We start from the raw sequence: 25,671 nt of genomic DNA on the forward strand, positions 1-25,671 counted from the left end.
AGAACTGAACCTCAATTTAAAAATGAAATATTTGCAGGGCTATGGGGAAAAATCAAGGAGTTGGACTAATTGGTAACTCTTTCAGTGCGTCATTGAGCCTCCAGTGAGGCACAATGGGCTGAATGGCCTGCTTAAGTGCTATATGATTCTATGAGCCCTTTTAAGGGACTGCACTGACAATATCAAAACAAAAAGATGTTGAAAATCAACCAAATCGTCTTAACTTCATCATCAGATCACGGTGCCTGCCTCGCAGTAAGAAGGCAAAGATCAGGAGGAAAAGGAAACAGCTTTAAGTTGCCTGAAGAACATAGTGAAATTTAAATTTGCAATCACTGCAACATAGAATGTTGTCCAACAGAGTCTACAAACAGGGGGATGTTTGCTGTTTAGAACACTGCTGACATTGTATTTGCGGAAATTACAGATGGTTGGCAAATGTGTGAATGCAACTGACCATTGGAAGTTATGTTTGCTTATTTGTAATAAAGGGCAATTTTTATTAAATTTTTTAAAAGACTGAATCATGAGTTAGAGGAATGTGAAGGAATGTGAACATTAACTCAGAAATGTAATTATCACAGGTGAATTTTAATGAAGCTTTTTAAAATTTAATTTCCTTTTAAAGCCTGGCATTTGCTGTTTCCAGCAAAATAGTCTTGTTTTGCAACCTCACACTATGGATGGCAATGCAAGTATATATTTATAATGATACTTAAATGTTACTTCACATGCAAGATGTTATAACAATCATGTGAGCAGTGAAAGTATGCTTATATTCATTCTATAGAATAGTGGCTGCTATTATAATTATAGATTGTAATCGCAAGGAGGATCTATGTATCCATCTGCTAGATAATTCACAGAATTGTGTCATTCACGTGATATTTGAAAGGGTGACAAAAATTCAGTATTCTTCTAGGTAATGTGCAGCAGACTTGATATTTGAAAGCCACAAGCACTATACAAACTCAAGGGATAAATTTTACTAAAACTTTCCTGCTGAATCCACTGCTCTTGCTATTCAAATCAATGCACAATTTTGTTTTTGCTTTTCTTACATTTTTTGGCTGCCAATTTTCTCCCCTCTTGAAGTTTTCTTCCTTGTTAGGCTGCATCACATGGGAACTGGCCACTGTCCAATATCTCACTCAAATGCGTATTATTCATACGTGAACTTTAATCATGAGTCTCAGTAGGCTATAACTGCTGAGAATTACTGGTTTACCCCATGCTCAATTCCAGCAGTGGCCATTGGGCACTGATCAAGATCACAAGCTCTGACCATTGTTCTCTTTACCAATCCAGGTGAATTAGAGCCAATTGTAACCTATTGTTTTGCTGGCTGAAATCTGCTACTAATTTTTGCGCTCATCAAAGTGATGATGATGTTTCATTTTTTAGGCTTCCTTTATCACCAACAGGAACTCTCAGGTCATTGACAATCAATTGCAGAATAAAACTATTTCTGTTCAATCTTAACAATGCGTCTTAAGCTAACCAGAATACTCTCAATCATCAGCTAAGTGATAAAAGGTGCCACCAACAGTGCTATCATGGGCACTTACTCAGCAATGATCTGCTCATCGATGCTCAGTTTGGGTCCCTGACTATCCACCTCATTACAGCCGTAGTTCAAACATGGCCAGATGAATTACAGAGGTGAGAGTGACCGTGCATCAAAGCAGCATTTTATGAAGTGTAGCTTCAAGGAGCCCTTGAAAGTTGAAGCCAATAGAGGTCCAGAGAAAGACTTTCCACTGGTTGGGTTCATACCTAGCACAAAGAAAGATGGTTGTGGTTGTTAAAGGCCAATCATCTCAGGCCCTGGACATCACTACAGGAGTTCCTCAGAATAGTATCCTAGGCCCAATCATCTTCGGCTGCTTCATCAATGACCTCCTTGCAACATAAGGTTAGAAGTGGGGATACTTGCTGATGATTGCAGTGTTCAGTACCGTTTGCAACTCCTCATGCACTGAAGCAGTCCATGCATGCATACAGCAATACCTGGACAACATTCAGGCTTGGACTGATAAGTGGCAAGAAACATTTATACCACACAGTTGCTAGACAATGACCATGTCCAACAAGAGAGAATCTAATCATCTCCCCTTAACATTCAATGGTATTACCATCGCTGATTTTCTCCAATATCAACATTGACCAGAGACTGAACTGGACTAGCCATATAAATACTGTGGCTACACGAGCAGGTCAGAGGCTGGGAATTCTGTGGCGGGTAATACACCTCCTGACTCCCCAAAACCTGTCCATCATCCACAAGGCACAAGTCAGAAGTGTGATGGAACACTCTTCAGTTGCCCTGGATGAATGCAGCTCCAAGAAGTTCGACACCATCCAAGATAAAGCAGCCTGCTTGATCAGCACCCCCATACACCACTTTAAATATTCATTCCCTCCATCACCGGCTCATAGTGGCAGCAACGTGTTCCACCTTTTAGATGCAATGCAACAACTCACCAAGGCTCCTTTGACAACACCTTCCAAGCCATGACCTGTACCGATCAAAAAGACAAAGAGAAAAGTAGACGTGTGGGAGCACCACCACCTGCAATTTCCTCACCAAGCCACACACCATCCTGACTTGAAACTATTATCACCATTCCTCCACTTTTCACTTCATAATTGGCCATTGTCCACAAAGGGCCATGGACATCTCCCTCTCTCCACTGCACTTCTGGTGCCTCTGTAATTCCATCCTCCGACAAGTTTCTGATGCTGTCCACCTATCCAGTCATTCTCTGACCTGGCCTGTACTTTCCTGACGCTTCACCTTCTATTGTTACCAACACCAGACTCTCACCCCATCCTTTCCAGTGGTCAGACTTTCTCCTTTTCCATTTCTTCGCTTCAGCTAAAAGCCCATGAGATGCTGAGACTCTGATTTTCCTGTGGGCAAACTCATTGGTTCTTTGCTCTATCTGGCTGATTCGAAGGACCTTTCGCCAGAGCATCATCTTGAGAGTCCAACTCTCTCACCTATACAGTGCAGTGCTCCGCACCAGAGATTTTGCAAGTTGCTTTTTCAAGTGCAGGTTGATGTTGGATGCTCACCATTGTTCATTAAACTGATGAGTTGTAGAACAGGCAGTTGCTAGCCTTGTCTTGATTTCAGTGCTGCTTTCAGTGCAATACATCTATCTGGACACCAACCCACCCGTTTTTGACTTAAAATTCAGCCCAATGTCTCTAACCTTAATGATAAGAATATTTTCACTATTCTTTTTAGTTAATACAAGGTTGTTCATCAGAATTGGTAGTATAGTACAAGCCCAAGGTCACAACCATGGATAATGCCCTTTTCAATTCAGCATCAAAGGAAGGCAAAGAGCCTCAGGGCAACTTGTACAAGAGTTATGTAAAGATGAATAGACAATGATACAGGTTCAGAAGATGAAACAAGCAAAATCTGGACAACGCAAATAAAATTAATTGTTAGTAAATATTGACACACACAGTTATGTCAAAAGAGCATGGTAATGGGGCCAGTTGGATAGCTCTTTCAAAGAACTTGCACAGCAGGGAACCTAGAACTCAAGGCATCTTACCCTTGCATTTAGTCTCTCTCTTTATCTCTCACAGTCACACACAGGAATTGTCTATATGGCTAGAAATCTCTAAATGCCAAGGCCTTAGAAAAAATCCAGAAAAAAGGACAGGTCTACGCAAGGAGATGTTTTGTAGACATTCCTAACGTTAAATAACCAATTTTGAGTACTATCCCTTCGGTATCTTGTTTTATAGATTGCTATTTCAGGTGTATCTGACCTGAGTGCAGGAAGAAAATGGCAGCTGAAGACTGTGAGAAGAGCCTTTTAGAGTGAATTGATTGGTTAATTTTGTACTTTTACCAGTCATAAATGGTCACTTTAAAAACTAATTGTGGCATATGAATGCTGCTATTTTATAATTTTGATTTGTTCACAGTTCAGTATTGGATTGGTGACTTAACAGTAAGCAATTATTTGAGCTAATCATGATTTTTTTTTTATCCTATGTTATGATGATTTGAAGGTTAAAAGCATTTTAAATTCACACTTCCAGGGGCAGAATATTACGCTCAGTGTGCAGCCACGTGCCCGACATGCCCGAGCATAAAATGATACGTGATGACATCAGGCATGTGTCCCGACATCATCGCGCACTTGCACGATATTTTATTCAGTGGGCGGACACCAGAGTCGGCTGCGCACCTGCCGATAACTAAAAGGCCTATTGAGACCATTAACAAGCTAATTAAAATCAAATTTATGCTGCCTGTCCAACCTTATGGCTGGCGGGCAGGCGAGAAGGCCAATCAACCTTTATATTTTTTATGAAACCTCATCCACGAGCAGGATGAGGTTTCCTAAAGCAAATAAACAATAAATAAAAACTTTATTTTGGAATTAAAAACATGTCTCATCCCATGTGACAGAGTCATTCATTTGACATGAGAGATTACAGCTTTCCAATAAGTTTTCTGTTGTGCATGAAGTTTCATTCATGGCATGTGCTCTCAAAATTCTGTCCAAGAAATGCACAATACATCAATGTTGGTGGCAATGTGGTATAAGAAAAAACAGCAAATTCTGTAGAGGTTGTATGGAGATAGAGAGTTAAAACATTGTTTGTTCACATTGGGAACTCTGTGGAATACCTAACAAATGGAACAAGAGTCTTAACTCTGTCTTTCAACAGAGTCACATAAGGGGATGTTTTTTTAATTTTTACTGTTTTTATTAATTTTTTTTAAAAAGCACTTCAATCTTCCTGAGGCACGGAGCTGCCTCAGGGAGATTGAAGTGCTCTTGCGCACACATGCGCGAACTGTGCGCCAGGCCTGTTCTCCCTCCTCGCCATGCCCACAGGTAATGCTAAGCGCTGCTGCTCATGATCCATGCAGGGCGGGCCTTTATTGGCCTACTCACGTGAAATCGCGGTGCGGAGCTAATTGCGGGTGGAATTTGGTTTCCCGATCACCCCTGCCTGCTCCCACCAAGCCTGCCTGACGAGGGAAAAATTCTGCCCCAGGTGTCTTTCTTCATCAGATATGATGCTATGGACATATGTTAGTCACAAAATTTGTTAATTGTATGGAGTAGTGGATCTCCCATAATGCTGAGCATGGGCAAGTGTAGTTTTCAGATGACATGGCTTAGAAGTCTGGTGATAGTTAAGCCAGAGCATACAAATGTGATTCAGCCCCCAATTTAAGGTCATGCATTATGGCCCTGGTTTTGTATTTCCACTATAAATAACTATGTCCACACTTAAAATGGAAACTGCTCATGTGGACTTGTCAGGCTGTAATTACACCTCATAACATTGGTGACGTTATCGTGCTTCTGATGAGGGGAGGGGTAGATATGATGTGCCGCATTAACTTAGGCAGCATCTGTTATGACTGTAGATGTAGGAATGTATAATTGAGAAAGTTGACAATAACAGGAAATGCAGGCAGATGTGAAATGTAAATGTTGTTTTCATTTAAAAAATCCACAGAAAATGGCAACTTCACTCATCGTTTAGCTGATATTTTTTGTTGCTATTTCCTCCTGTCTTCCTACTGCAAGTGCAGCATCCAAATTGGGAAGTGCATTAAAAGAGCATTTCAAGTTATACTACATGTATTTCCTACTACCAATTGTACCTTGTACAGCTGATATTCTGAAAAGGGAAGAGTGATTACAGTGCACTGGCTGGAACTTTCAGAAATCCCATACCACAGAGACTTCATTTGACATGAGAGATTACAGCTTTCCAATAAGTCTTCAGTTGTGCATGAAGTTCCATTCATGGCGTGTGCTCTCAAAATTCTGCCTAAGAAATGCACAATACATCAATGTTGGTGGCAATGTGGTATATAAAAAAACATCAAATTCAGTAGAGGTTGTGTGGAGATAGAGAGTTAAAATATTGTTCGCATTGGGAAATCTGTGGAATACCTAACAAATGGAACAAGAGTCTCAACTCTGTCTTTGACAGATATTAAAAATGTTATTCACTCCTGAGCTGTATAATATCTATTGTAAGAAAATGGACCCTAAATTTAACTCTTCAATGAACAGAAACTTCATTAACTTAGTAGCAGTACTGTAGTAACTTCTGATTTCCAAAAGCTACAGTTTGCACAGAGTAACAGCTCATTAAAAGGATAAGCTTTTCCTTAGATTAGGATCAGATTAGCGATATTCAGTGCAGTGATATTTTTAAATAATGTTCTACCTTGTATAACAAAATATAGGATGGTTTACTTTAACCCAAAAGTAATTAATTTAATTTGAACCATGACGTAGTAACTGCAGTATAATGGACATATCAATTTGCTTTTACAGGTGATGCTTCTTTTTCAGTATCCCAGAATTTACCTGTAGAATAATTTTCCTGTTTTCTACATATTTAAATTCAGTCATCAGTAGCCAAACACTCAGGTTGTGAAATTCAATCACAAAGCCAGGTCCACAGTGCTACACTCTGAGCATTGCCTACCCTTGCGACATGCTCCCACTCTCTTTTCAAGGCTACTCTGGAGCACATCTTGCATGCCCCCCCACCTTCCCCGAGAAACATGACTTCGCTCCTGGCTTCAGCTTTCCGTAGGGTAGCGTGGCTGAATCTGGGAGCCCTCTACTTCCCTTTCAGCAACACAGCTTCTCTGTGGACAGCCAAGAACAATTGTCCAGCAGCCTGCAGTGCAATGCTGCAATTTTCCTTATCTAGGAACTGTACCTTAAACAAGCGAGATTGCCTGAACACATGCTTTCTAATAAACAGCACCCAGCCCTCTGAAGCTTGCACAGAAATGAACACCAAGGTTGCACCTTTCCACATCACCATCATGGAAGTGAAGTGGATAGACCAATATTCTGTTTTACTCACTCCATTTACAGTAGGCACAAGGGTAGCAGTTCATAGCGTGCTTATGCCCAAAAATCGAGGCAATTAAATTTCAAGGACACTTTCTGCAATACAGACAACCAAAATCTTGTTTATCCAGATACAGAAACTAATACAGCCAGAACTGTTTATTCAAGCCAATTTATGTTTAATTTGTTTAACAAGTGCGTTCTGTGTCTTTCCTGTAGTTTTACTGAAGCAATGAAGATTCAACCCAAGGTCCAAGTCCTTGACAATGTTGCAGCATTTTACGTTGGCCTTATCCTGTTACTATTAGGTACCATCCTTGTTCTGAGCAGCTTCTTTGCACTGGGATTCACCGGTACATTTCTAGGTGAGAACAATTATTGATGATGATAGCCAAGCAAATAGGCATCTTACATTAAGTTCAGCTTCTCTCATCTAAACTTACCATTATTTTTATGGCGCACAATCACCTGGTATATAGTCAGTATGATTTACTGTATTGCAAGAGTTAAGATTTTCCTATTCAGTAATATCCTTTTCACAGTAATATCTTGTATTCATTCAATTGCCTCATTTGCTAGCATGTTTCCCACTGTCAGAAGACCCTCCAGGACTTGAGCAAATAACCTAGGCTGACACTTTTGGTGAGGGTCTGTTGCATTTCTGGGGGTGCCATCTCTTAGATAAGACCTGAGACTGTTTAAGGGGATGTAAAAAAAAAAATCAAAGAGGGGATTTCTTCTGGTTGTCTGGCCAACATTCATCCCTTAATCAAAAAGAACAAAACAAATTAACTAGTGTCATCTATGATGGTAGCACTCTTTCTCCCCCCTGAGTCACAAGGATCCAGATTCAAGTCCTTCGTCAAGGCTTGAACACAAAATCAACCTTGATACTGTAGTGCAGTACAGTGCTACACTGTTGGAGGTGCCAACTTTTGGATAAAGATGTTTAATTGAGGCCCCATGGCATTATTTTAAATAAGAGCAGGCGAGTTATTCCCGGTGTCCTGGCCAATATATATCCCTCAATCAACCAGATCCAGCAATGCTTCTTTCCTCTTTGTACTGGAAACATACTGATGTAGAAAATTCTCCTCCAGGACACACTGTAGAAACTTTTTCCCCTCTCTGCCCTTTACACTATTAATAGCCCAGTCTATGTTAAGATAATTGAAGTCTCCCACCAATACTACCCTATAATTCTTGCACCTCCTTGTAACTTTGTTCCTCCACATCTTTCCCATAGTTGGTGGCCTGTAGAGTACTCCCAGCAGTGTAATGCTACCTTTATTATTTCTTAGCTCTAATTAAATAGATTCTATCCTTGACCCCTCTAAGACATCCTCTCTCCCCAGCGTTGTAATATTCTCCTTAATCAATAATACCACCCTTTTCTTTCCTGAATAATCTTGAATCCAGGAATATTTAGTATCCAATCCTGCTCTTTTTTGAGCCAAGTTTCATTATATTTCCACGTGTCTTATCTGCATCTGCAGCTCACCAACCCTACTTATCACAATCCATCTAATTTAGACCTTTACATTGCCTCTTATCCTGACCCTACCCAATATATATTTATTCTTTCAGGGGATGTGGGGTTGCTGCCCATCCCTAATTGCCCCTGTTCAGTGTCTTGCTCAACCATTTCAGAGGGCAGATAATAGTCAACCACATTGCTTTGGATCTGAAATCACATGTAGATCAGACCAGGTAAGGATGGTAGATTTCCTTCCCTAAAGGACATTAGTGAACCAGGTGGATTTTTACAGAAAACTATGATAGCTTCATGGGGCGGAATTGTCCCAGATTTGCACTAAGTGCAGTAGCATGCGGGTAAAACAATGTTTTACCCGCCAGTCGCAATGACGGCAGATCACACCGCATTAATTATACATTCCTGAAATACACAGCAATTTGCCCGCCACGCCATCACCTTGCCACTTCATCATGCCAGGCTCCACATTTAAAGTACAGCCACACTCAGTACGTCAGCCCAAGACTGTAGCAAGAAGACTGAAAGGCATGCAGGCCTTGAGCACCTTTTGGATGCCATGGAGGCCGCTTTGATGTTCTCTGGCCACAGGAGGGGCAGCTACATTACCACTCCAGCTTGATAGGTGATAGCAGTGGTGATCAGTGCCAATGTTGCCCAGAAGAGGTTGGCCATCCAGTGCAGATAGAGAATGAATGATCTCATCTGTACAGCCAGGATATGGCAACCATCTCATCACTCTAAACTCACACACTCAAGCCCTTCACACATTCACTGGCATCTCACTCACTGCCAGCTCAAGGGACACCACCACCCATTCTCACATACATATCCTCTGGCTTCATCTCCTCTGGAGACTGCCTCCTCAGCCCTCATCATCTTGAGGCCACTTGCACGGATCATGTGCCCCCTCCCACACCTTGGGATATCCTCCTCCCCCAGCACAGCTGTCATTCCGCAGCCTCTTCCTTGCCTGAGGCCACTTCTCCCTCTTCCCCAAGCATGACCTTGCCCTGCAGCCATTGAAAAGCCATCCACATATGGCTGATCTAGTAGGTAGAGACCTACCCGTAAGCCCCCCTAAAAGTGATGTGGTGCTGTCTGCGAAGCCTGGCACTGATGACTGCGAGTGCAGACCGAAGCAAGGTAGGAAAACAAACCTTGAAGTCCCAAGGGAAGTGCAGCCCGCTAAATGCACGCCTTATATATGCTGTTGTGAAACACGTCGGTGTGCTTCCCCGCCGATATGGACAGATGATCCGGTGGGGGGTCGGGGGGTGAGTCCGGCGGGCTGGCCTTATAATGATATGCTGATGTATTACAATGAGGTTCCTGACATCCGATGATGGGGAACAAGGCCCGCCATCTGCAGACTGAGCGGACGATTGCAAACTGGTTTCACGACATCTCGAAACTGATTTTGGCCTTCTCTCCATATTGTCTGCTCATGCCAATGATCACGCCTGACGCCTGCGGGAATGGAAAATCCCAGCCATGGTCCCTATCACTGAGACTTGTTTTCAATTCCAGAATTAATTAAATGAATTTAAATTCCACCTGCTACCGCAGTGGGATTTGAACTCCTGTTCGGTGTCAAGTGCACTAGCCCAGTGTCATTGCCATTATGTCACCATCTCCCTTTGAATACCTTACTATAATACCTTGGTATTTTCTATTCTAGTGCTATCAGTCTTTCACAAATCACCATGCACCTTGGTTTTCCTCTCTTATATTACCTCCTGGTTCCCACACCCCTGCAGGGTTAGTTTGAACCCTATCCAATAGCACTCTCAAATCCACGATGTCATTGATTCTTCATTGCCTTCTTCAGTTGCATCTGGTCTGGCCAATACAGATCCCATCTCCTTCAGAACTGATCCCAATGTTCCAGGATTCCAAAGCCTTCCCTCCTGCATCACCTCTCCAGGCACTCATCTGCACTATCCTCCTGTTTCTATGCTTGCTGGTGCTCAATGCACAGGAGTAATCTGGAGATTGCTACCTTTTAAGTGCTGCTTGCTAGTTTCTTTCCTAAATCCCACAGGATCTCATCCTTCTTGCCACATATGAAATGAATGAAAGTTTGCGATAGTCCCAGAGGACCATAGGTTGTTCTCTCAGAGAGAAACGACTGGAGGTGGGTTTAACCTGAGGGTCACCACACCTCAAGCGAGGGGTGAGGTTGAGAAGGTGGGGCCTTCAAGGATAACCTCAGCCAGTACGGGAATTGAACTCGTGCTTTGGCGTCACTCTGCATCACAAACCAGCCGTCCAGCCAACTGAGCTAACTGACTTGGTACCAATGTGGCCTAAAGCTGTTCACCCTACTCCCTCAGAATGCTCTTCAGCTGCTTAAGACATCCTTGACTCTTTCAGATGTGGTCTTGAAAAGAGCTATATAAATGCAAGTCTGTCTTTCTTTTCTTTTAGTCATTTATCTTGCTTGGCGTTTGTGGGAGCTTGACATGTGCAAAATTGGTTTCCAAAATTGTGCACAAAACCAGAGTGATGACATTTCAAAAGCAATTAATTAGTCATGGAATGCTTTGGGATATCCTGAGGACATTAAAGGTGCATGTCCTTGTTATCCAATTCTAAGGAAACTTTTTTAAGTGAAAGAAAAATTAAGTTAATTTATAATTTACTATGTATTTGTTTAACTTGCTTTCTGACTGTTACTTATTGATTTTCTCTGTGGCTGTCTTCTGAAGACTTTTGGGGTAATTTTCACTTTGGCGAAAACTTACGTGGGAGAATTTTCTCCCTGTCAGTGGAGTTGGGTGCGGCCCAGCGTGACATGTGCCCAGAAGCACTGAGCACTCATTGTGCGGGTGGGAGGTTTGCCTGAGTTAGGGAGTGTATTCTTTGTGGAAGAGCGCAGAAATCTTCTTGAGGCACAGAGGTGCCTCAGGGAGATTACTTTCACTTATAAAACATTGAAGAAAGGTAAAAAAAAAAATTAAGGACATGTCCCCTCATGTGAAATTGTCACATGAGCTGGGACATGTCCATTAATTTTATTAAAATTTTTTCAAACACTTTAAAAATGTTCTCGAAACCTCATCCCGCCTGTGGATGAGGTTCCATGAAAAATGCAAAGGCCGCCTGGGGTCTTCGCCTGTCTGCCACCCTTAAGGTTGGACGGGCACCTCAGCTAATTGCTTTACTGGCTTTTCAAATGGCCTTAATAAGCCTTTGACAGTTCGGTGGCCGAACTGAAAATCTAAATGATGTGTGGTGACGTCGGGACGCATGCCCGAAGTCACCGCGCGTCATTTTACACCTCGGCGAGTGGGCCTCACCCCCACTTGCCAAGCCAAAGATTCTGCCCACGGAATTGAAGCCTATAGAAAGGAAAGTCTGTTGGGATGTGTGTCGAGTGGTTGGAGCTAGGGACAGCAGGCAGCATGGGCAAACGGAGTGTGGAGCAGGTGGAGGTGTGGCAAGGGGCAGGTAGAGGTGGGGCAAGGGAAGAGCTAGTGTGTGTTTATTACAACAGTGACTGCACTTCAAAAAGTACTTCATCAACTTGAAAGTGTTTTGAGATGTCAGATGGTCATGACAGGCGCTGTATAAATGCAAGTCTTTATTTCTGATATTCAGTTCCATTGCAGCCAATGGAATTAAATGACAGGCTCTGTGTATAATTGGCAGCCATTCTGATACCGCTCGATTTGTGCCACAGCCAGAGACAAATTTCTGCCCCAATACCTGTCCTATGCATGCTGAAAAATACATGGAAGTGGAAGTTGATGGACCCATCTTAAAATATGTACATCTGTGCCTGATGATGTTGTCAGGCCATAACTGCAATTTTATCCACTGACCCTGATCAGGCAAACCATTGCGGTTTCTGCTAAGTAAGATTGTGGAAAGAGGGTCCAGGGCCAGAAGAGGCCAAACACATAAGTTTCTTTCCCCTGCATTCCTGCTCCTCTGGACTGCACAAGGAAAGTATAGGCCTACCTTGCCCATGAACCTCTCCTGAAACTCGCCTCACAAAATTTACCTTGCTGCCAGGAACCAGTCCTTCAGTGCTGGCTGGTGGCCTCCTGTTGCCTAGATTCTGCCTCTGCATGCTCAACAGCTGCTGCTTCCTGTTTTGAATGGGCAACTAACCAACAGTTTTCAAATGGGCAGCAAAATTGCTGCCAAGATCTGGAAATGGGACGGGGTGGGATGGGGTGCTTAGCACTCACTCATCCCCAGACTATGTAATTGCTACCCACATTTAAAATCAAGGCTAGTGTTTGCACTATAAGATTTTGAAGGATGCACTGGGCAGCAAGTGCCAAGTTGTAGCAATAGTTGTGGCTATACTTGCCACTAATTTATAACCTGCCTCAATTTTAAAATTATATGTTGCCAACTCAAAATAGGTTTGGATTAAAAGAACTTTGCAGAGCTTAGCATAACATATTATGATACAACAGAAGATGAAAATACATTCCCCTCTGGACTATATGTTGCCTTGACATTCCATTCCTGAGCCTGAGTGACGCAACTAATCTCACAGCACTATATTGTGTGGCTCACAAGCTCAAAACAGCACAGCAGTAAGTATCTGCAAGTTTATAAGTGCCCATGTATCTCCTGTGGCTTTTTTACATTGTAAAACAATATATGACGTCTCTACTACCTGTGTCTTTTGTCTTGTTGCTATTTTGATTTTCCTCAACCCAGTTCGTATTTTCTTTTCCTCTCCTCTTCTGCTTTTCTTTTCCAATTGTTTATATTGAGATTTCAAGAAAGTACATTCACATCTATATTTTTTTGAAACTATTGTAAATCTAAGCGTACGTTGAGCCAAGAATTTGCTGCGATAGAGGGATCTCACTAGTGTGCCCTGTTAGTTAGACTTTTTCTGATATCTATCAACTCAAAGGCTTGGCCACGACGTTCCTGGATGTTAGACCTGATTAACTGTCAAATCAGCCAACAACTTGTGGTAAGGGCAACATTGGGACCAACAGGGAAGAGACTCAGCCAATGAGACTAACAGATTCAGAAATAAATAGAGGAAGGACCGAGAATGAGGGTGAATTAAAGTGAATTCATTGTTAAATTAGAAAGGGAAATAAAGCGAGGGAAGGAAAGATTGCATTGAGAGAGAGACAAAAAGAGACAAAAGGATGGAAAGAATTTTAATTGTAAAATTTGGCATTTTTAAAATCCCCAACACTTGAAGCAATGAGATCCCACACCTATTGATTTTTCACACTCTGGTAAGAGAGGTTAATTGGCAGTAATTAAGTTACTGAGGTATTAAAAGGATGCTTGCACTGTTAATTACTAGACTTAATGTTCTGTGGTAAATTTAATAGATATAAATGTGGAAGTGCAGCAACTTCATGCAAATCGCAGAAAGGCTGTTTTCCCAAAGATAACACCAGATCAGCCCAAATCGGGTGACATCTTGTGGCAATTCACAGTTCATGTGGTATCGCTTCCTTGCCATTAATTGCTGGAAGATTTGCAAGTTAATAATGGTGTGTGTCATTCAGATGCTATTTTTTCGGCAACTTCAGGTCCACTGTATGTAGCCATTATGTATTTAAGTGCATGTTTCCATATTGAAAACAATTTTTTTTGAAAACTCTATAGTTACGTATACATTCACACATATTTTTGAGGCACAGTATATTTAAGTGTACTATATACATATGCTTGCAGGCGAGCAAGACTGGTACAGCCAGGTTTCTTCTGATAACTGCTTGTACTCTGGGTAATGCAGCTCAGGGGTCAAGGTAACTTATTTGATTTTGGAGCCTTGAGGTTATTTCAGCCAGATGGAATAAGCCTTATATATTGGCCACATCAGCTGGGTCCAGTGCTGCTCAGTACCATTGGGTAGGGTGCTGTGCTGAGGAGTGGGAGTCTGCTTCAACTCAAACTGACTTCAAGAACAAACCCCCAGTTCCAGGTGGAGGATACATATTAATAGTTCTGATAGGCATATAACCTACAGATATTTAATTCACCTGTTTGTTATTCACTATACCACAGAAGAGAAATATATTTTCTTGCAACTAGCATTGAGATATATGAGATATGCTAGCCTACATAGTGGTGGTGGTGGGTATTGGAGGTTGTAGATACTCTCACTTGAATGAGAACAGCTAGCACTGACCTTGCAGCTCTAGATTTGTCAGATTATTTGGCAGGATGCGGGGCATGACCATGATATGTGAAAGACCGTGTAATTCTGGCTATAACCCTTCCATCAGTCACCTCATATGGAGGAACATTAATTTATGGAGTTAGGGGGTTGTAGAATATGTGATGCATGATATTGAGTTGGCCTTCATTTATGAAGGAATGAAAGGATTGAAAAAGGAATTAAACCAGACGGACCACCTGGCATCGACCTAGGCACCCGAAACGACAACAGCAAACTCAGCCCTGTCAACCCTACAAAGTCCTCCTGACTAACATATGGGGGCTAATGCCAAAATTGGGAGAGCTGTCTCAGAGTGGTCCAGCAACAGCATGACATAGTGTGGCCCGGCAGCACCACTACTGACCGATCTGGCCGAGTCCTAAAGGACATAGCTGCTAGACAGGATCTACGGCAAGTGGTGAGGGAACCAACAAAAGAGAAAAACATATTTGACCTCATCCTCACCAAACTACCTGCCACAGATGCATCTATCCATAACATTATCGGTAGCTTGGTCATTGTGGAGACGAAGTCCCACCTTCACATTGAGGTTGCCTTCAATCGTGTTGTGTGGCACCGTGCTACCACCGTGCTAAATGGGATAGATTTCGAACAGATCTAGCAACCTAAGACTGGGCATCCATGAGGTGCTGTGGGCCATCAGCAGCAGCAGAATTGTGCTTAAACACTAGCTGTAACCTCATGGTCAGCATATCCCCCACTCTACCATTACCAGCCAAGGAATCAACCCTGGTTCAATGAAAACTGCAAGAGGGCAAGCCAGGAGCAGTACTAGACCTACCTAAAAATGAGGTGTCAACCTGGTGAAGCTATAACACACGATTATTTGTGTGCCAAACAGCATTAGCAGTAAGTGATGGACAGAGCTAAGCAATCCCACAACCAATGGATTAGATATAAGCTCTGCCGTCCTGCCACATCCAGTCGTGAATAGTGGTGGGCAATTAAACAAATCACTGGAGGAGGAGACTCCACAAATATCCCCATCCTCAATGATGGGGGAGCCCAGCACATCAGTGCAAAAGATAAGGCTGAAGCATTTGCTACAGTTTTCAGCCAGAAGTGCTGAGTGGATGATCTATCTCTGGAGGTTCCCAGATTCATAAATGCCAGTCTTCAATGGGAATTTGTATTCAAAGGGGGAAATATGTACAAAGGAGAGAAGGCTGTATGCAAGGGAAGGCATTCTAAGATCTTACAAGTGTGAAAATCCTCCAGTATTTAAGCCTCAAGCTGCTGTCCACAAGGAACTGAAGCTGAGGAAAAACTCATTTTGAATTTGACTGTCCAGGGTGTGTGCTTTGCCTGGGTCTTTTTAAATCTATGTGTTTTACTATTGCCTTTATGGAGATGTAACTGGGAGTTAGATTAATCAGGGAAGCTAGAAGTCATTATAGTAGTAATTTGTAAATCTATGTATGTGCTTAAAATAATTTTTTTTTTATAAAGCTTTAATTTAGTTTTTAAGAAATCCCTAAGACTTGGTGGCCGCCTTTTTACTGAATTCAAAGCCTGCCTCTTGAAATAAGTACAAATTGTAGATAGTTGTGGCAGCTGCTTCAAGTTTCCCTCTGGGATTTGGACAGCTTGGCACTTACCATTTGATATTCCTTTAACCACTTTTCTTTATCCGCCTATTCAATTTAATTCTGAACAAAATGGAACAAGGAGTGGAGTGGTCCATTGAATAAAGGATGATGTAAGGACAATAGTGTGGCAGGATCTTGGCTCAGAAGATCAGAAAATACAATCAGTGTGGGTAGAGATAAGAAAATGCTGGTGGGAGCTGTTTATAAGCCTCTAACAGTAGCTATACTGCTGCACAGAGCATTAATCAACAAATAAGAGCTCAAAACAAAAGCAGCACAAGAAACGTGAGGGACTTTAATCTTCATGTAGACAGGACAAATTACATCAGCAAAAATATTTTGGCGGACAAGTTTATTAAATACATTCAAGACAGTTTTTTTAGAATTATACATCATGGTACCAACCAGCAAAGAGGATATTGTACATCATGTTTTGTGTAATGAGACTGGGTTAGTTAGTAATCCTATAGTAAGGGATTCTCTGGGAAACCATGATCATAATATGATAGATTTTCACATTGAGTTTGAGAATGGCATACATAGGTCTGAAACTGGAGTATTGAACTTGAATAAATAATAGGCCTGAAAGCCAAGTTTCCTAAAGTATATTGAGAAATTAGATTTAAAAGTATGATGGTAGCTGAGTAATGGTGTGCATTTTTTTAAAAAATCATAATCCTCAACAAATCTACATTCTAATGCGAATTAAAAGCCCTATGGGAAAAGTGATTAATCTGTGGCTAACTAAAGAGGATAACATTAAAAGGAGAGGCATATAATATTGCCAGGAGTAGTAAGCCTGAGGATTGGGATAAATTTAGATACCAGAAAAGGATGACCAAAAAATTGATCGAGGGAGCAAATAGAATGAGAGTAAACAAACCAGAAATATTAAAAAACGGTAAGAGATTCTACAAGTATGTAAAAAGGAAAAGAGTAGCGAAGGTAAATATGGTTCCCTTAGAGGCTGAAAAAGGAGAAATTATCATGGGGAATAAGGAAATAGCAAACATGTTTCACAAATATTTTGGTAGAAGGCAGAAAAGAGTGAGGAACCAGAGTTCTACTTAATGCGAGTGAGGAACTTAAAGTAATTCATATTAGTAAAGAAAAAGTACTTGAGAAACTAATGGGCCTGAAAGTCGACAAATCCCTTGGACCCAATGGTCTACATCTGGGGTTCTAAAGGAGGTGGCTACAGAAATAGTGGATGCATTTCTTTTTTATTCATCCATGGGATGTGGCCTTCGCTGGCTGAGCCAGCATTCATTGCCCATCCCTAATTGCCCTTGAGAAGGCGGTGTGAGCTGCCTTCTTCAACTGCTGCAGTCCATGTGGTGTAGGTACACCCACTGTGCTGTTAGGAAGGGAGTTTCAGGATTTTGATCCAGCGACAGTGAAGGAACGGTGATATATTTCCAAGTCAAGATGGTGAGTGACTTGGAGAGGAGCTTTCAGGTGGTGTTCCCATTTATCTGCTCCCCTTGTCCTCCTAGATGGTAATGGTCATGGGTTTGGAAGGTGCTATCAAAGGATCCTAGGTGAATTCCTGCAGTGCATCTTGTAGATGGCACACACTGCTGCTACTATGCATCGGTGGTGGAGTGGGTGAATGTTTGTGGATGTGGTGCCAATCAAGCAGGCTGCTTTGTCCTGGACGGTGTCTAGTGCTTCAGTGTTGTGGGAGCTGCACTCATCCAGGCAAGTGGAGAGTATTCCATCACACTCCTGACTTGTGCCTTGTAAATGGTGGACAGGTTTTGGGGAGTCAGGAGGTGAGTTATTCGTTGCAGGATTCCTAGCCTCTGACTTGCTCTTGTAGCCACAGTATTTATCTAGTTAGTCCAATTCAGTTTCTGGTCAATGGTAACCACCCCCCCCCCCCCCCCCACCCCACCCCATGATGTTGATAGTGGGGGACTCAGTGATGGTAATGTCATTGAACTTCATTGGATTCTCTCTTGTTGGAGATGGTCATTTCCTGACATGTGTGCGCAAATGTCACTTGCCACCTATCAGCCCAAGCCTGGATATTGTCCAGGTCTTGCTGCATTTGGACATGGACTGCTTCAGTATCTGAGGAGTCACGAATGGTGCTGAACATCGTGCAATCATCAGCGAATATCCCCACTTCTGACCTTATGTTGGAAGGAAGGTCATTAATGAAGCAGCTGAAGATGGTTGGGCTGAGGATACTACCCTGAAAAATTCCTGCATTGATGTTCTGGAGCTGAAATGACTGATCTCTAACAACCATAGCCATCTTCCTTTGTGCTAGGTATTATTCCCAACCAGTGGAGAGTTTTCCCTGATTCCCATTGACTCCAGTTTTGCTAGGGCTCCTTGATGCCACACTCAGACAAATACAGCCTTAATGTCAAGGGCAGTCACTCTCACCTCACCTGGGGAGTTCAGTTCTTTTGTCCATGTTTGAACCAAGGCTGTAATGAGGTCAGGAGCTGATTGGCCCTGGACATCAGTGAGAAGGTTATTGCTAAGCAAGTACCGCTTGATAGCAGTGTTGATGACCTTTTTCATTACTTTACTGATCAAGAGAAGACTGATGGGGCGGTAATTGGCTGGGTTGGATTCATGCTGGTTTTTGTGGACAGGACATACCTGGGCAATTTTCCACATAGCTGGGTAGATGCCAGTGTTGTAGCTGTACTGGAACAGCTTGACTAGGGTTGTGGCAAGTTCTGGGGCACAAGTCTGGAGCACAAGTACTATTATCAAGGTCCATGGCCTTTGCAGTATCTAGTGCCTTCAGTCATTTCTTGATATCATGTGGAGTGAATCGAATTGGCTGAAGACTGGCATATGTGATGCTGGGGACTTCCAGAGGAGGCCGAGATGGATCATCCGCTCGGCACTTACGGCCGAAGATTGTAGCAAATGTTTCAGCCTTATCTTTTGCACTGATTTGCTGGATTGCTCCATCATTGAGGATGGAGATATTTGTGGTGAGTGGATTGTTTAATTGAGTTGTTTAACTGTCCACTACCATTCATGACTGGATGTGTCGGGACTGCAGAGCTTAGGTCTGATCCGTTGGTTATGGGATTGCTTAGCTCAATCACCAGCTGCTTATGCTGTTTGGCACGCAAGTAGTCCTGTGTTATAGCTTCACCAGGTTGACACCTCATTTTTAGGTGTGCTTGGGGCTGTTCCTGGCATGCTCTCCTGCACTCTTCATTGAACCATTGAGTTTGTCGTGATCTTTGAAAATTCCCTAGATTCTGGAAAGGTTCCAGTGGGTTGGAAGGTAGCAAATATAACACCACTATTCAAGAAGAGAGGGAGAGAGCAAAAGCGGAACAATAGACCAGTTTGCCTGATAGCAGTCACTGGGAAAGTGCCAGTGTCCATTATTAAGCAAATGCTAACAGGACATTTCAAAAATCAAAATATGATGAGGGAGAATCAGCATGATTTTATGAAGGTTATGTTTGCTGCCATCGAAGCACATGTGCAATTGTATCAACCTGACATCATTGCGAGTGACAGGTTCCATTTGCTGGTGATGTCTGTGTACACACTTCTGACTTCACTGTTTATCAGTGAAGGCACCCATTGTACAAGCAGCCATTCAACTTTGAGTTGTCTCATCTTGGTTCAAAAGATCATTTAGTTCTCTTATGGGATTCCAATTTTCATCTGATTCCTTACGGCAATGCAGTAGCAAGCTGCTCTCAAATGCATCACAAGAAGCTGATAAATAAAATGCAAGCAAAGGCAGAATGCAGCGTTGTTTTCCCTCACAAACTCCAAAATGTCTAATTTTCTTTATTGTTAAATGTGATAATTAGATAAAATTGATGAAGCTATAGCACAATTAAATTGTGAAGTGGTGCTCTGAGGTTTGTGTGGCACTGCACTGTTCTCATTGTGCGACATATGCAGTTGCATTAAGAGTTTCTTTATCTTAAGTACTTGAAAGAAAAATAGGGCAAAATAAATGAGGTGGTTTGAGAGCTGGACTAGTTTCTATGCATAAGTGGCAAAGTACAGCTTTAGTCGGCCTGATACAGAATATGTAAATACTCAGAATATGCAATATAAATCAAAATCATACACTGGGGCACAGTGTTGCTGGTTTCCTATGCATGTGCGGACCAGTGTGCATGCACAGATGGGTGTTGGTGGCCGTCTTGTACGGCCATATTGTATTAGCAGGTGACACTGTTTTATGAAAGGGAAATCATGTTTGACAAATTTATTAGAGTGTTTTGAGGATGTAACTAGTAGGGTAGATGAAGAGGAGTCTGTGAATGTATTGAATAAGGTGGCACACAATGTTGTTGCACGCAATCAGGGCTCATGGAGTTGTGAATAATATATAAGTATGGATTGAGGATTGATCAAAGGACAGAAAACAGCCAGCAGGAATAAAAGGGTCATTAAAGATTGGAAGTTTCTTACAAGTAAGGTATTGTAGGGAAAGTTTCTGGAGCTTCAGCTATCTACAATTTATATCGATAAATTAGATGAAAGGACTAAGTGTAATGTAGCCAAGATGACTGATGATACAAATCTAGGTCAGAAAGTAAGCTGTGAGAAGGACGCAAAGGACAGAGGCCCAGATTTTTGCCATGATGGAGAGGCTCTCTAGCAAAAATCCCAGAAGTGGCTGAAATTTCAAAGACCCCGCCCCCCCTGACTGTTATGTTTCCCATCTTCAAGGGTACAGTACTGGAGTTGGCCTGGGGTTCGCACTTGTGTGAATCGCAGTGGCAGCTGGCTATTTAAATACTAGATACCTCATGGCTTCCAATTTTTGAACTCCAGCTGCATGAATTCTGGAGTGTGCAGATTAAACCAAGTAAGAGGACATCTGAACTTGGTGGATTTCCAGCTACCTTTGGGAGAGGAGGAGACACCCTTTGGGATTGTTAGAATTAAACATGGCTATTCACTTTTTACACACAAACTCATTGGAACTGTTAAGCTGTTAAGGAACTGTTCTGTTGTCAAGGAACTATTAGGGAACTAGATAGCTGTCAAGGAATCGTCCATGAAGTATCAAACCTGTCAAGGAACTGCCAAAGGATACTAGGTGACTTGGCATAGAGAGGATAAGGACAAAAGTGGGTGGGGGGCATGAGTTTGGCAATAAGTTTGCATAGGGGTATGAGCAGCCATGGGGGTTGGGTAAAGGTGCATGGGTTGGCATGGAGGTGTGAAAGGCCATGGGGGTTTGGGTACAGTGATATGGATGGGGCATAGGGAGTGTGTGGAGGTTGAGGGCTGGAGAAATGTATGTTTTATTTTATTTACTTAAAAACAGTGCTAGGGCACAGAGGCGGGTCTTGCGCCAGCCCACCTCTGCACCTGGCAACCTCCGCACTCATTCTGGGTCACCCACCCCGACTTGTATTTCAGCCCTGCACCCAACACCCCCACATCCGACCAAAAATCCAAGCTACAGGCAGACATTTTTAAAAGTTGGGTTCACTGAGCCAGGAAATCTCCCAACTCTATGCACCCGACCCAGGGACGAAAACCTGGGTCAGAATCTTTTCCACCCAACTAAATTGTGTGCCCTGCCATTGCTTTTTCTCAGAGCAAGCTAATGATCACCTGCCCCAGGGTTTCCGAACATATCAGAGGGAGGGTGGGTGGGCTGATGCATCTAAACTAGCAATGAAGGATTTTTATTTAAAGGACCCTGGCCATTCTCTCAATGGCAGCAGTGATTGCAGGAAACAATGCAGGATGAGGGAGCAAAGATCTGAAACAAGGATGGAAGACGGAAAGTCTGTCCCCTGGTTCACATCCTCCTCCCTGAATGAGATGATTCATGAAGTGAGGGCAGAGAGAGAATTCGATCCAGTGTCAGAACAGATTTAATAGTCTTGTGAGATGCAGCCAGGCAACCATTATCTCTCGCCTCCCTAGCATTCTCCTGCACGGCACTCCTCTGACCAACACACTTTCTTTTCTTTCCTCAAATCTCCATCTCAACAGACATCACTAACACTCATGCACAGCCTATTTCCCTCTCACTCCCATTCTTCATAGTCTTCCCCCCATCAAATGCTTATCCTGTATCCTCAGCAATTAGTTAACTCCTAATTCTCAGCCTTTACTCCATTCTATTTTAGAATTGAATAGACCTTTTAATGTATAACTATTTAGAAAACCAGACATTCTTAAGACTTCCCTGTGATTTGGAGATTAACAGTCTATCCACTGTCAGTACAACTGCCCTGGTGATTGTTTACAGGTGTGAATATCTCACATCATCTTCCCAGTAAAGCAACCTGGATCCCCTTTATCAAGCCACCTAGACTTCTTGTCAGCAGAATTCAGAGCAGGTCTCAGGACCCCCTTCATTCCTCCATTTTACCCTAAAAAAAATGACAGAGTCCCAAAACATAACAATCTTATAAACTTATATTTGTGAAAGGCTGCTGAGCTGGAGCACACTGCACCTCCTCCTTAGTATTCCAACCATCTGCTAAATATGTAGACCCCATGTTAAGAGCAGTCTCACAGGGAATAAGGTGAGATTACACTGAGTGATAACCAAGCTACTTGATATAAATTGATCGAAGTTGTCACTCCCAAGGAGATTAGTGATTTTATACAAGAAGAATTCTCCAGTCACTGCAAGCATTTTACTGTGGGCTGACCACAGACTTGCCGGCTTCACCCTTTATACTGCTCATATCAGGTCACTTTCACTCCATGATGAATTCCTGCTGTGCACTCATATTCTACAACCCACTTCCTTCAAATTGTAACCAGATGTCCTGCACAGTCATTTTTTTCCGAGTATTTTATTGCAATTTTTGAGCATTTGAAAAAATACCACTAACTGCACTTACATTTTGTTTTTATTGGATCAGTATAATTCACATTAAAAATTGATAAACTCCTGAATGCTGGTTCTTAAACATACTGTGCCTAGTGTTGCCTGGTGCTCTTCTCCCCATCTCTTCATTGCCCAGCCCTACAGTTATCTGAGAAAAGATGGTCCCTCAACTGAACAGAAAAGCTGAAACAGGACAGCAACTGGATGCAACAGGCCAAATTGAATGAGGAACAGCAAGTACTGGGATTGCAAATATGGCAGTAACACTGAAGGCTGGTGTGGACAGCTATAAAAGATGGATTCCTGAAAGCCTGAGTGGGGTTGAAGAGAGCACCAATGAGGAAATACAGTGAAAGGCTATGGACCAAGGACCTGTCATGGTTCACTTGGGGAGTCCAAGTTGCTAGTTGCTGTGGCAACCAATGGTATATTGCTCCTGGAGTGCACCGCAGCGCCACTCCTGCACCTTCTATTTAAAGCAGACTTGTCCAACTCCATGTAGTCAGCCAAACTCGTTTGACGTTCAAATGACTTATATTTGAAAAATGGTGTAAAGCTGCTCATCCACTATCAGCAGTGAGCCCATCAAGCAGCAAATGCAGGAAGAAGCCAGCCTATGATTGGATGAGCAGCAAAGAGTGGAAAGGTAAGCTTTGAAGGTAAGTTCCAGGCCCTGGAGCATGAGGCAGCTGGAGTGGTGGGACCCAGAGGACCTCAAGGGGAGAATGAGGCAGCTGGAGCATTGGGGCTCAGGGGAGACTGAGGAGAGGACAAGGCAGCTGGGGCAAGATGCCCAGGGGAGCCCGAGCAGAGCGTGGAGCTTAGGGGTGTCTGAGCAGCGCGCAAGGCAGCTGGAGCACGGGGCCCAGGGGAGCCCGAGCGGCGAGTGAGGAAGCTGGAGTGGCAGGGCCCAGGGGAGCCTGAGTAGACTGCGAGACAGTTGGAGTGGTGGGGCCCACCAGTGTCTGAGTAAGCGAGTGTGAAGGAGAGGGTGAGAGAGAGAGTGAGTGTGACGGGGGGAGAGAGAGAGAGTGTGTGGTAGGTGTAAGGAACCGGTTTGGGGAAAATTTGAAGGACGTTGAATTGTGGACATTCTTCCTCCTGAGTTATTTTAAAATTTGCAATATTAATTGGGGCTGTAAATATGCCATTCTTCAAAAAATCCCCAGGTCAAGATAAATGTCCAGCGGTGAACACATGGAACGGGAAAAAATACTTTGTATATCTAAGTTAACAAAGAACTGCTGTTGCCAAGCTAAAAGCTTTTGCTGATTGGTCCAAAACACCTGGCCTAAGAGAAGTATTCCTTAAACATCTCAGTCTTTTTAAAACTCTCAGTCAGAGTGTATGTGCCTTAGAGGCAGGCTGAAAGAAAAAGACTCTGTTTCCCTCTCTCTGCCCCACTTTTATGTTAAACTTTCCTCAGAAATGTTTTATCAGGATTACTCATCTGTTTAAGTCTGCAAAGCTGTGATATGTAAGAGTCATCAAGGACAGTTTCACCAAAACATCTGTCTGAAGGAACTTCCAGATCTATTGTGACCAGAATTCTGTTTGATCAACAGTGTCAAGATCTTTTCAAATTTTATCCTTTTCAAAGAAACATTCCCATACTCCAACCTCTGCAGGGAACTCTGTTCATTTTGTCCTGTTTTGTGTGTGTGCCTGTGTGCATGCACGCGTGTTCAAATATCTTTTTTTCAAAAAGAGGCAAATCGTTACACTTCGAAACTACAACTTATATGCTGACCAGTTTATTAGTTTGTTTTTTTAAAAATGTTCATTTTATAATAAATCAATATTTTTTGTGTTTACTGAAAGAGGCCTGGTTAGTGTCTTTATATGCTGGGAATAACCATATCAAAGGTAACAATTGGCTAGTTTTGAGGGTGAATTCAGCACTTAAACTATTGTTGCAACCTGTGGAGAAATGGGACTGGAATTCACAGCGCACTCATCCCATCATGGACCACTACAGGGAGTGGGGGCAGGTGGTGGTGTGGAGAGATGGAGAGAGAGGCTGTGGCAGGGGGAGAGTGTGGCAGGGGGTTGGGTGGGAGAGTGATTCACATAATCCCTTGGCTGTGATGGCCTGAGGACGTGAAACACAGGATAGCATTTGTATTTCCTGCTGGCAGCTTTACCTGGAATTTACAGAATCATGCCATTTAGCCCACCCCATTTTTGCCATTGTTTATGTTCCGTACAAGCTTCCTCCCACCCTTAATGACCACACTGTCAGGGTAACCTTCAGCTTCTTTCTTCCTCATGTGTTTATCGAGTTCCTTAGACGTGTCTATGCTAGAATCATAGAATAGTTATAGTACAGAAGGAGGCCATTCACCACATCGTCTTTGTGTCAGTTCTCTGCCGCAGCAACTCAGTGAGCCCCACTCCTTGACCTTTTCCCTGAAGCCCTGTAAAACCTTTTCTTTTCAGATAATTATCTAGTTCCCTTTCGAAAACTACAATTGAACCTTTGTGCACCACATGCTCAGGCAGTGCGTTCCAGATCCAAACCACTTGTTGCAGAAAGAAGTTTTTCCTTATGTTGCCCCTGGTTCTTTTATTAATCTTTGGGTTCTCCATCTTCTGCCGATGGGAACAATTCCTCCCCATTTACCCTCTCCAGACCCCTCATGATTTTGAATATGCCTTACAAATCTCCTCTCAATCTTCTCTTCCCCAAGGAGAATAGCTCCAGCTTTGCCAATCTATCC

The 25,671-nt window shown here is 42.7% G+C and overlaps 1 protein-coding gene across 1 annotated transcript in view; it reads left to right on the forward strand.

Moving 5' to 3' along the window:
• The window catches only part of pemt (phosphatidylethanolamine N-methyltransferase), a 149,310-nt gene that overhangs the window by 75,591 nt on the left and 48,048 nt on the right, over nucleotides 1–25,671 (forward strand). The window contains exon 4 of the mRNA XM_041206920.1: nucleotides 7,092–7,237. Within this exon, the coding sequence (XP_041062854.1) occupies nucleotides 7,092–7,237 (146 nt within the window). The remainder of the gene's footprint in view (nucleotides 1–7,091; nucleotides 7,238–25,671) is intronic.

The sequence above is a fragment of the Carcharodon carcharias genome, chromosome 15, assembly GCF_017639515.1.
Source record: "Carcharodon carcharias isolate sCarCar2 chromosome 15, sCarCar2.pri, whole genome shotgun sequence".
NCBI lineage: Eukaryota > Metazoa > Chordata > Chondrichthyes > Lamniformes > Lamnidae > Carcharodon > Carcharodon carcharias.